General features: G+C 36.4%; 1 protein-coding gene across 3 annotated transcripts in view; it reads right to left on the reverse strand.

Moving 5' to 3' along the window:
* Positions 1 to 368: 368 nt before the first annotated feature.
* The window catches only part of Ranbp3l (RAN binding protein 3 like), a 53,686-nt gene continuing 40,822 nt past the window's right edge, over positions 369 to 13,232 (reverse strand). For all 3 annotated transcript variants that reach the window (XM_029567779.1, XM_017800329.2, XM_029567778.1), the window contains 6 exons: positions 9,140 to 9,242; positions 8,537 to 8,661; positions 6,922 to 7,042; positions 5,142 to 5,284; positions 2,499 to 2,697; positions 369 to 1,546 (listed from right to left, as the gene is read on the reverse strand). In XM_029567779.1, coding sequence (XP_029423639.1) covers positions 1,503 to 1,546; positions 2,499 to 2,697; positions 5,142 to 5,284; positions 6,922 to 7,042; positions 8,537 to 8,661; positions 9,140 to 9,242 — 735 coding nt within the window. In that variant the 3' untranslated portion in view covers positions 369 to 1,502. The remainder of the gene's footprint in view (positions 1,547 to 2,498; positions 2,698 to 5,141; positions 5,285 to 6,921; positions 7,043 to 8,536; positions 8,662 to 9,139; positions 9,243 to 13,232) is intronic.

Here is a 13,232-nt window from a genome sequence, read left to right on the forward strand (position 1 = left end):
AAGAAGATAAAGAAAATCTCTAATTTCTACTTCACTTTAACAATTATATACAATTACAATGTTCCCACATAGGTAAGATTTTATAGGAGAACCAATACTTTCATATCTTTCTCAAATGTTTCCCTGTTTATATTATATTTTTAATAAGAATTCACTATGTTTTACATTAGTTACTTTTCTGGATCTCTTCAGTGGGGTAGAGTGGGAAGAGAAAGAAATAATCTTAAATATCTGTTTTTAATCCTTCCCTTCATCTCTATACCTTTTCTTTGTTCTTCTAAACATATTAAGTCATATGCTAAAATTAGAATTAATTCTGCTATTGTATACTAAACCTTTAGGTATATGCTGAGGTTTGGCTTAATAAATACATACATACATAAGCTTTTATTACTGTTAAGGCAATAATGTTAACTTTTAAAATATATATCCATGTGTACACTTCCAAGTGAGTATTTCTTCACAGTAGCAGTTTGTAAAGTTATACCCTTATTACAAATATGTCATGGTTCAAAAAGCATTCAGAAATCGTTTGGGAACATGAATCTATCTCCCCTAAATGGGGGAATTATATAGGACTTCTAATAAGATACAGTTAGAGTACTGAAACTAATTTTCTTGTGTTATTCATAAAGTGTTTCTTAAATCACAAAAGAAGCACAACAAAATATCTCCTGCAAAATTATTGAAATTTCTAGAGCCTACCACAGTAATCAAATTTAAGAGAAATATTTACTTGGTTGTATATAGTACATTTGTTATTTTTAAAGTTTCTATATAGCCACACCTTCTAGAATATTAATGACAATTGCATACATAAAGCAAAGAACAAGTTAACATGGCTTATGTATACTTTTCTGATATATAGGTAATACTTTACATTTTGTTTAGTCATTCATCAACTATTGTTGCCTGACTGTAAGTCAAGCACACAAGATGTAATGGGTACAAGTCCAAGATCAGAAACTTTTGTAAAGGAATCCATGCTTGAATGTATAAGCTTATGGAATTAGGAAATCCAAAGGCTAAATGAAAATAGACATTTCTCAGAAGATAAACATGATGTAATGAAATGTTATCAGGTAACTATAGTATTTTTAATGATTGAAAATTTGGTAAAATATTTGTTTTAGTCAGACAATATATGATTGGAATAAATACTTTAGATATTCTCAAATCCAACAATTTATACTTTCAAGTATTATAACCATCAATGTGATGAGTAATCCAAATTAGTTATCAAATCCTATTCTAAATTAACTTCCACAAAAATTGTCAAGTTTTGATCTTCTGAAGTTCATTTCTTAAATTCTGTTATTTTCTACACAATAATCAAAATATAAAATGTGAAACATAAAAGTTTTGATTGCAAGAAATTATTCTTTAATTATTTATAAAAACTTTTCAGGGCCTGAATAGAATCTTCTGATTTAGTTAGGATGGTCTGGTATTTTCAGTAGAGTGGCCAATCTTGTAGATGTCATGTTTATAGTAGGTAGTGTTCATGAACAGGCCACTGACTGTCTGTGGGTCCACCTTGAAGGATCTGTGATAAATTTAAGATATTACTATAAAACAGAATTCAGAGATAAGTATAATGGTCATTGAAAATACTTGGCTGATTATTAGAATAGCTATGTCCATATAAGAAAGTTGAGTTCTTTGATAGTGCCCCCACCAATAATAGGTGGTACTTTTAAAGTTACACATCAGGACAAGCCCTAAACTCCAGAAATCTGTTTACTGATGACTCTGTTTCCACCTTAGCCTATTTGTGAATTCCAACACAATAAAAGAAATAGTAATTTTTTGCCCTAGGCGAAGGAGGACCTTCCAGAGAAAACTTGTACAATTGAGCTGGAGAGATGGCTCAATGGTTAAGAGCACCTGCTGCTCTTGCAGAGGACTGGGATTTGGTTCCCAGCACTCACATGGCAGCTAACAACCATTTGTAACTTCAGCTCCAGGATCCAACACCCTCTTTTTGCCTCTGCAGTCATTGCACACACATGGTGCAGTATGTAGATGCAGGCAAAATACTCACACACATTAAAAAAAAAAAAACCTTGTACAATTTAGTTATAGTCCTATAAGCAGTTAAATTCCAAAAGGGGAATAAACAAGATTTTCTTTGAGATTTTAAACTAGATTTACCTGGAGACCCATTACATGCGTTTCTAATTCCTCCCATTATAGCCAATAATAGACTGAGAAGCAGGGAAACAAACATGAGTAGTGTTAGTTTCAAGGCAGTAATGTAGTATTTTAAATTGTAAATATAATCTTGTATGGCATTTATAGGCAAATGACTTGGTAAAATCCTCATAAAAACCACTCTTAGAAGATAAGGATTTTCTAACCCACACCGCAGATCCATACAGCCAAGCTCTAAGCACCACTTAAAACAAACCAGTTTCACTACTGAAGATTCTATTCAACATATTGGATTGTGCATACAATTTCTTATTTAAGCTTCTGACCTAACAAAAATTATTTACCTGATCCATTGTTAGTGACTTGTGTGAAGTCACTATCCTCATCCTCATCCTCATCACAGCTCTCACAGTTTAACTGCTGGAGGACTGCTTCTGACTGATTTTCAGCTTGATGACCCTCTTTCTGCTTGTTGAAGCTTCGGAGGGCAAGAAGACGGTGATGTATTGCTGCATACAGATGCCCTGTATCTTTAGCACTGGCCTTTGTGAGAAAAATTAAGTTGTCAAGACCATAAGTAATGTATCAGTGTTGGATACATTTACAGATGTTTGATCTTTACTATTAATAAGGAATTGTATTTTGTAAATCGTGAGTGGAAACAAGTGCTAACAGCCTCACAAGTTAAGTAGTATAAAGCCAATTAATTTGAGCCAAATTGTATCCTAAAGTGAATGGTTTTATGAGTTCTCAATTTGTACATTTTAAATCGAGAAAGTAAGATTTTTAAAATTTAAGATTTATATTTGAATTTAAATACTCTAAGACAGTTCTTCCTCTATTATTTTACACTAGAGAAAACTGTAGGAGTGAAGGGGAAAAGACCAATTTCCTTTCTGTCACTTTGCCACATAGCACTGTGGAGAAACAAAACTCATGAGTAATCTGTGATATTTTTAGAAGTCATGCTTTCCAATACTGTCTCATGTTATTTTTATGGTTGCCATTAATGTAAAAATAATGAAAATAACTTAGTATTGGTATAGCATTAATTGCAGTCTTGTAAATCCCTTGTGATAATATTGGGTTCTTTATTTTTTCCATTTACATTACCAAAAACAGCACAGGTGCACTCATTTCTTTATCCATTTACAAATGAGCAAACTCTGAGAAGGATAAAATGACTTGTCTAACTTACAACCACTGGGCAAGTTGCTGGGACCTGAATCCTAGGTTTTTGTCGTTCAGGGCAGTAAGATAAGTAAATGAGGGTACATGATAAAGTAGACTTCTTTCATCTGCACAAAGACTTTTTGAGGAATAAGCAGTACTTCTTCTCAGTACTTCATAAAATAAGATGTCCCCTTCATTTTGCATGTGAGTAAACAGTTTAAGGAAAGGTAAGCAACTTGTCTGAAAGTCATTACACCTTATGGTGACTATGGCATGCATATATATATATATGTGTGTGTGTGTGTGTGTGTGTGTTTTCTTATTTTGGAATGTTTGCACATATAAGAGATACCTTGGGAATGGGATCCAAGTCGAACCACACTTATGGTTCATATACACCTTACATAGTCTGTAGGTAATTTTATATGGTATTTTATTATTTGTGTATACATGTTTGCCTGTGTGTATATAAGTGCATCTGTGTCATGCCGTGCCAGCCATCATATGTGTGCTGGAAACCAAAGCCAGGTCCTTTGCAAGAGCAGCCAGTGCTCTTAACCACTGAGCCGTCTCTCCAGCCCCAGTAATTTTATACAGTATTTTAGTGCGTCTGTGTGTTGGTTGTGATCCATCACACAAGGTCAGGTGTGGAACTTTCCATGTTGAAGCTCAAAAAGTTTTGGAGTTTGGAGCATTTTGGATACCAATTTTTCTAATCAAAGCTTTTAACTTGTGTGGTGTAAGATTAAAATGCTAATAGTTACTAAAATGTTGATAATGAGTGATTTTTATTTGGTTTGCTTGTCTCTTGTAACTATCCCATAATTTGGAAATCAGCATGAATCAAGCACTGAGTAGCAGTCTAATTATGATGAACACACTCAATCTCAGTTTTTGCTACATTGCTTTGCCCACTGAAAACCAGGGGGATGGAGTATTAGCTCCCTAAATGATAAATAAGATTCATCATCTTATTCTAATTTTGGGGTGTGGTGCTTAAGATTGAATTTATCCTAACACTTTAGTATTCAAAGTCACTTATATCTGACAAAGCACTTAGAGCTGGTTTTCATTACACATCAACTTTTTCTCCATTATTGTGTGGAAGCCTATCTACTTATCACCTACTCCAAATCATTTGGGTACTCGGTTTTTTCAATCTTTCAGGTCTCAGACTGTGGGAGAAACCCAGGAGTGGGGGAGGTTCAGAGTTGTGGGTGGCGGGGAAGAGGCTTTGCTCTTGGCAGCACTCCTGTATCTGTATCTTGTGTTTGAGGTCAGGCATTCCTGCTGCCCAGAACAGCTCAGCTGCGCTACCATCCTGTTACCTTGGAGATTTACTCATGTTCAGAATTGGAATTTGCTGTTGAACTGGTTGTTATAACTTGCTAGCCCTGTGTTTTTCCATTCCTCTCTGGTTCCTTGGCTGTGATCCCAGAGTCTTCTATCTAGGTGGCAGTATAAAGTGGCAGGTCAGAATTCTTCTGACCTTGTAGGAGCCATTCCTGACAATGTAGTCACTTTGAGAACTTAGAGGAATTGTTGACAATTTCAGTAGTAAAGAAAATGTTATGGGAAACATCATCCAGATGTCTTAGAATGGACAACAATTGATTACTCTAGACTTTAGTATCAATTTCTACATAATTATATATAAAAGTTATATATTAGACTGTAAACAACCATAATGAGTGGCTGATTTCTTCATCAAACATGCAGGTTATGATAGTAAAATGCAAAAAAAAATTGGGAATTGCAGGAAGCTGATTAATATATTATTAGATGATCCTTCATAGTGGAAACATGTCACTTACCTGAATTAAAAATACTTTAATACCATAGTCTTCTAAATCAGTAGCAGTTATTCGCAAATTTTCTTGGTTTGCTCTTTGAATTTTCATCTGAGCCCAGAGTTTGCTATTGAGGATCAGCCTCAGATTGCCTTGATTGCGCATGACTGCAGCAGGAAGATGACCATATCAGAGTTCTCAATGCCTTAGCCTTCATTAAAAATTCACAATTGTTTATAGAAAAAATAAGTCCTGTAGTTGTTTTTCAGACTATGTTTTTACTATTAAGTTGTAATTTGAATAGATTATAACTTGATTTTAAAATTTGAGCCTTATAAAAGAGAGCCTTTATTACTGTAATTTCAGTGCTAGAACTATATTTTTTTCTTAATACTTTAATCAGTTACTATTAAGAAGTACTTTTAAGACCTGGTGGCCTGAAGATTATTTATCCAAGAATTGTTTGCAATGGAAAAAGCTGAACTAAAAATATTTGGACACAATAAGTGTCCAAAATATTCAATTAAGTAAATTACAGTGCAGCCAATAGAATATTATGAGGTCATTAAGAATACTCATGTGGGAAGATGACCATGGTATGCGAGGTAAAAGAAAATATCAGAGCAATAGAATACCATTAATCACACTTTTACAATCTATGGACACATATGCGTACAAAGAATAAAGTCCATAAGAATGTATCGTTGGAAAATAGGTATTTATATGATTTTATTTATTCTTTTTGTTGATCCATATTTTCTCTTTTCTATAGTGAACACGTATTACCCATATAACAAAAAGAAAAGTTATTTTAGCTGGGTATTTTAGTTATATAATTTTTTTAGCAAGGAGTAGAGTTAAACAAGAGTAGAAAACAGGTAGCACTGCCTTGGAAATGTCGCTTGATTGCATTATTTAGCAGCCTGTTTGTCCATTCCAAAACTGAGAACAGTGTTCCTATTCTTTTGATCTGAATTCTATTCCTTGCCCAATTCTTGAGATTGATATCTGAAACTTAACAAATACTCATACACTTGGATCCAGGTTCTACTTATAGTTTCCTTCAAAACTTCAGTCCCTTAGAACTGACTTGCAAGAGGATTCACTCCACCAATTCTTTGCCAGTGTTCACTTCTGGTTTGGGCCTCTGGACAGAGCCCAGCATGCCCTGTTGGATGCCAAACATCTGGAATCTTTCAGCTTGGCTGCCTCCAGCATTTGATCACCTGTCTGCCTGCAGAAGTCAGTAGTCACTCACTTGCTTCCTTAGAAACTGACCTTTCATCCCAACCCCACTGTATTTGGAATGTCAGAATACATGATAAGAAAGGTATTTCTGCCAGACTTTTTACTTTACAAAGTTATCTGCTTCTTACTCCTTCCAATAATAATAATATTGCTATTTTGGTATGTGCTGGGCCCTGTCACAGGGGCTTTATAGGCAATAACATCAAATTCTCATATCTTTTGATCAAAAGGCTTGAAACACAATATCTCATCAAATCCTCGCAATCACTGAAAAAGCCATGAACTGCAATTACTCATTTTTAATTCAAGTGGCTTAGCCACAGAGAGATCAAGCCATTTCTTTGAGGTCATTAGTCAGTCAGTTGTGAGGCAAAACTGGAACCCATGCTGTCTGTTAAGTGAGCCTCCTTAAAAGCCCTAGAGTACACTAGAAGTATTGTTTTCAGCCATCTGATTTATTGGTGTGTTTATAGTGCATCTCCAGAAAGCAGTGTGTACCTGTATGAGAAGTTTTACCCTGGGAAATCATGGCTTACTTTACGACATTGTTCCTTACTTAGTCTTGACTGTAGTGTTCCACAGTCAGTGCTTGCTGTGTCATTCAGTCTCAGAATTCCTCTGCCTCTTTCAGTCCAGGATTGTGTTATTTTGTTGAGTATAAAAATCTTGCAGTTGACCTAAACGACAATTTTTATTTTTTCAGGTTAAATTCTTTCCTAGGCTCTAACACTTATATCTGTCTTATCTTTTACTAGATTATCTACCTATCTTTCTTTCTTACTTTTTCTTTTTCTTTTTTGAGACAAAGTTTCATTATACAGCCCTGGGTGGCCTGGAACTCACTATATAGATCAGGCTGGCCTCTAACTCACGAGAGATCTGCCTGCCTCTGCCTCCCAAGTGCTGGAACTAAAAGTGAGCATCAACATGTCTAGCTACTAGATTAACTTTTGTTAATAATTAGTTAACTAGATTTTGAGATTTGTTTAACTTTTAAGAACATATAATCTTTGAATAGTTCAAATTGCAAAATAATAAAAACACAAAGTCAAAAGGGTCCCCCACCCTTGATCTCCATTTCCTATTTCAAATAATCACTATTTATTTTATTTACCCTTCCAGACATGTTTGTAGGTATAGACATACTGATACATACATGTCCTCTTCTTTTTTAATCTAAAATCATATAATGTCATAAGTACTTAGTGATTTCTCATTTAGTATGTTTCTATAACTTTTGCATCAAACTTCATATTGTTCGTGCCACGTAATATTGTAAAGTAAATGAATCATGAAATGATTTGCATGCTGAAGTGTTTCAGACGTGGAACAAGAACTTGGAGAATTGGTATCATACCACAGGGTCCCCTACTATGATTTAATGATTGTCAGTCCTCAAATACTTGTATGTACAAGAAATAACCTGTACATAAAGTCGAAAATGTAGGATGTCAGGGCTTTATTCCTAGCAATTACTTCAATTACATACTTTTTTAGAGTGAAAACACCCTTAGTTCATAGAGGAAAACAAAGGGGACTGGTGAGAATTTGGGGCAGAGAAGATAAAGGTGAAGAGAAACCCTTGTCTTTAAAAAGTGATAAGGTTAGAGAGGTACCTTATACACGCTCTCAAATATGATAGGGTGCACCTGGGAAATTCTCGATTTAGAATACAAAATGCTAAACTTTTTAAAAGGAAAAGGTCTTCATCTTTAACTGAAATCAAGTCATCTTATGAACATTTAAAATCCTTCAGTAGAAATAAAATTAATCTATCATCATAATAGCACTGATTATGAAAGCAGACTTTAAAACTGTGACATGGAGTCTGGTTATTTTAAGACAGGACTAGCCTACCATGCACTCAGAATTCCAGAATTCAGGAGGCTGAGGCAAAAGGATCCAAAATTTAGGATCCTTGCCTTTTTTTGTAAAAGATTAAAATGAATACTTGCAAACCTAGTGGCCCATCCTCCTGAAAATACACAAAGACAAATTTAAGAAAACAAATGTTGGTTTAAACTTTCTATGCCTTCAACATTTTTGTTTAGGCAATTCAGTCTTCATGAAAACTGTATTTCTGTTTGTGTTTTTGAAGATATCCCTCTGATGGTAGCTTTAGTCTATGTAGGCAAAGTAATTCCAGAAAAAGCAATACATAATACACAAACCTTCAGCACATTGTGTTCTGCCTCTTCCCCTGTGATGATATCAGTTTTTTCCAACAAGCATTTCTGTGATGGTTGGGAAGAAAAAGCAGCAGCTGATTCAATCAGTGATGTATTTTTAATAGAGTCTGTTCCAAAGAGAAATCAGGAGAAAAATATTAATAAAACACCCTGATTTCTCTACCGTGAAAGCTCTTTATTACCCTTATTAACATACATCTTCTTAAATTTAAAAAGTCAAACTGCTTGAGTAGATAAAATCACATTATTGACTTTCTGATGGCATTAAGTCAACAATTTTTCAGTTTATAATATTATATAACTATATGCTTTAGTCCTTACCAAAAAATTTTGGTTTTGTCTCTTAGTCTCCCTAATAGCCCCAGATGTCCTAGAACTCGCTATGTAGACCAGGCTAGTCTTGATTTCACAGAGCTCTGCCTGTCTTTGCCTCCTGAGTGCTTGAACTGAAGGTGTGTGCCACCAAGCCCAGCTCAAAAAATTTTAAATACTGAAACTGTAAGCTTTAAATTTTTATAGCTATTATATAAATGCCATTGAATAAGAGAGTATAGTTGAATGTTTTACAAATGAAGCAATTCTTACTTGAATTTGAAGCGTTGATAGGAAATTTCAGAATAGATTTGAATGTTTTTTCTTTGGCATATGAGTACTTTTGAAGCTGAGACTGGGTGAGGTTTTGAGTGTCCTAAGAGGGGAAAAATGTACATGGTTTAATTTTACCCCTATACATTTGTAGTAAGCCGAAAATATATATATTTTCTGTTTCAGCTTAGCACACAAACAGCCCCAAACACTTCCATAATCCACCCCCAAACAATATGGTCAGGTCTGTCACAGCAATAGTCGACTCTCTGCTATCAACTTCTGTATTAGTTTTCTATTGCTATGATAAAACTCTAACAAAAAATTATTTGGGGAGGAGAGAGTTTATTTGACTTATAGATCACATTCTATTACCAAGGGACATTTAGGCAAGAACTCGGGGCAGGAACCTGGAGGCAGGAACTGAAGACCATGGAGGAGCCTGCTTTTTGCCTTGCTCTTCTGGCCTGTGCTCAGCCTGCTTTCTTAGACAACCCAGGACCACTTGCCCAGGGATGACACTACCCTCAATGGACTGGGCCTGCACACATCACTCAAAAATCAAGAAAATATCTCAAAGACATTCACACAGCCCAATCTGATAGAGGAAAGTCTCCAGCTGAAGTTCCCTCTTTGCAGGTGTGTCAAGTTGACAACTGAAACCACCAAGCACACGCCACTACTGTGTTTATTTCAGACTGGCTTGGTCCTGAACAGAGAACTCGGCTATTGTTTAACCTCAAAAACCATAACCCCTTCACCACCAGCCAACTTCCAATGGGATCTGGTTTTAGGAAAAAATGAAAAAAGCTCTGGTGACACAGAAGCAGATAGCAGCTGTTCTGTCTTGCCACTAGACTGGCAACAAATGCCACTTTCTTCTCTATTTCAGAGTATTTCATTGGTCCCAGAAATTCACACTTGTTATACACTTCAAGGGGAAGAAAAGTCATCTGAAAACCCCAATAGATAACTCAGAGAACAGAAAGAACCCTCACTTTTCCTCCAAGACAGTTTCTACCAACATTCACTTTTAATTTTTTTTTTTTACATGTAGTGTGTGTAGGCACACATGTCAAGGTTGCATGTGTGAAGGTCAGATGAAAGCTTGTGGGAATTGATTTTTTTCTACAATGTAGCTCTCAGGGATCAAACTCAGGTAGTGAGTCAGATTTGGTGGCAAGTGCTTTAATACAAGAGTCATCTCCCTGATCCACCAATATTAACTTTCAAAATTCTCATAGCCACATCTTTTCCTTTATGAACTCAAGAGTCCTTCACATTATTTAATTGGAAATAGAGTCCATCCCTTAAACTTGGTAGAGGCAAGGTATAGTTATTTTTACCCTAAGAAAATAGAAAGTCTGGCTCAGAAAGCTTAATGGCTCATTCTCAAAGCACATAACACATGATCAACCAACAAATTAGGAATGCATCTTGGCCCCCAAATCATAAGGCCACAGGTTCAAAAGATTAATTATAGGAAAAATACAAACTATCTGTAGTTCTGGTAACCTTAGGGTACTCCTCATGGAGAGAAATAGGAAGCTCAAGTCCTTTTATAAGCCAAATCCAAATGTTCATAGGAAATATTGACAAGTACTGGCTCAAACCTTTATGATCTCAACTGTAATTCATTTATATAGGTTTCCCTCTGTCTCCTTTAGCCGCACACAACTATTTAGGTGGATTTCAAGTTTAGCTGTACATTAGACTCACTTGATGCCTGACATCGCCCACAGAGATTCTGACTTAATGGGTTTGGGGGAGACCCAGCCATAATAAATCCTTTAAAGGCTCACCAGATATAGATTTGGTGAAATGGCTTGATAAGAGCATTTACTGTGCAAGCTTTGGACCTGAGTTCAAATGTCCACCATCCATATAAAAGCTGGGCATAGCCACACAGGCCTATAACTTCTGCATTAGGAAAGAGAGACAGGTGGGTCTTGGGAGTTTGCAGGCCAGCCAGCCTAGTTCAATGAGCATCCAGGTCAGTGAGATCCTGTTTCAAGGGAGACCACAGAGGATGAAAACCCTGTGGTCTCCAAATCTATGTGCATGGATATGTGCATGCACATAGCACACAAAAAATGTTCAAAGCATCACCAGATGGTTCTAATGAGCATCCAGTCCTGAAACCAATGACTTATGTGCAATAAGAATTTGATACATTTTTGATAAATTAAGTATTGACATTGATCTATGGGAATTAGAAAGCATCTTAATTGTTCCTGGCACCCTACAGAAGCCCATGCCTCATCTAGTGTCAAGCTTGGAAATAACATGTTCAAAAATAACATGTTATTCCAAATAAACATGTTTAAATACATTGCATGGGCTTTCCCCTAGAACTTGCTTAGTGTAGTTTAGTTCAGATCCGAAGATGTAGGTCAACAGATTTTACATTGGTGGAAGTGAGCTTCATCTTTTTTTGTTTGTTTCTGTCTGTTTCTGCTTGAGATGGTCTCACTATGTAGCCCAGGTTGGCCCCAAACTATCTTTCTACCTCAACCTCCCAAATCTTGGAATAAACTAGGCTTTGTAGTTGGTTCTTTTATTAATTTGATCCTTCAGGATTTTTCTAGTTTTTATTAGCATATATATTAATTGTACAAAATATTGGTTTCATTATAACATTTTCTTTTTGTATTGTGTTTATATGTATGTATATGGTATGTGTACACATGAGTGTGCAGGTATGCTCACCCATGTGTAGGCATGTGGAGGCCAGAGGAGGATGTCTTCAGGTGTTTTCCTCTATGGCTTTCCAACTTATTCATTGAGAAAGGGTCTCACTGAACTGGAAACCTACCATTTTGGCTAGGATAGTTTTTACGTGGGTGATGCAGATTCAAACTAGATTCCCATGCTTGAACAGCAGGTGCTTTTACCCAGTGAGCCATCTCCCCACCTCCTCACCATGATACTGACATTTTCATCCATACTTAGCATGTACTTTGATCATAAAATCTCTGCCACTTGATTAGCATGCCTCATGTAACAGGTAACCCTAAGACAAGTCAGCCACGTTAGGCCTATCTCAGTCACATCCTAGTTTAGGTAAAGATTAGAAAATTCTGTGAGGCATGATAGTGTGGGGACACCATAAAACCACAGGTGCAGGCATGTCATTTAACTCTTCAGTTCCCCATCTTATATAACGCTGCCTTAAAAATCAAGAGTTCTGAGCAGGGCCCAGCAGCAGCAGGCAGGGGAATGATTGGTATTACATAACGGGAGTTTTTGTTTAACAGGTATATTCCCCTAACAAAGTGGATATTTTCCTCTTAAAACTCAAAAAGTTATAATACTTTTTTTGTTGAGTATTTTAATTGAATTTTTGTGTATTTTATACATCTTAATCATATTTAGCCTCCTCCCCTTTCTGCACCCCCATAACCCACCCTTAGGATTTCCTGCATTCTGTCATATATGTTAAGGCCTACCAAGTCAAGTTTGTGTACCTAGATGTCCCTCAGTGTGAATTCATCCACTGGAGCCTAGTCAGTCCATCAAGTATCACTCCCTTAAAGAAGATAACTCGCCCTTACCCAGCAGTGGTCAGCTGCCAATAGTTCTTCAGCTACGGTTGGGGCCTCCTGACCATTTCTCCAGCTCTATGCTAAGTTTTTGTCTGAATGAGTTTGCATGGGTCTTGTGCGTTGCATGCTGTCACACTGCTGTAAGTTCATATGAGCAGGTTCCTAGAAGCCTGGAGGACTCTATTTCCTTATGGTCATGCACCACCCCTGACTCTTACAATCTTTCTGACCCCTCTTCCGCAATGGTTCCCGAGCCCTGGGTGCAGGCGAGGTTTAATATGAGTCTTATCTAGCTAGAGACATGAAAACGTTATAATAATTATTTCTAATCTTAGGGTTCAGCTGTAACTAGCAAGAATAATTGGTAAGTTATTTTAAATGGAGTGCCATTTTCTCAGTGGTGTAGCCAGTAAATAACCTCCTACTCATGCTTAGACAAGAAACTGATTAAACCCAGTGGGCCACACACAAAAGGAAGACACGAACAAAGGTAGGATGGGGCCTTGTTTTTCCAGCAGGGGTGGGAGGGAGATAAGAGAATGAATGGG

This window comes from Nannospalax galili, unplaced genomic scaffold (assembly GCF_000622305.1).
Source record: "Nannospalax galili isolate Female #2095 unplaced genomic scaffold, S.galili_v1.0 scaffold139, whole genome shotgun sequence".
Classification (NCBI taxonomy): Eukaryota; Metazoa; Chordata; class Mammalia; order Rodentia; family Spalacidae; genus Nannospalax; species Nannospalax galili.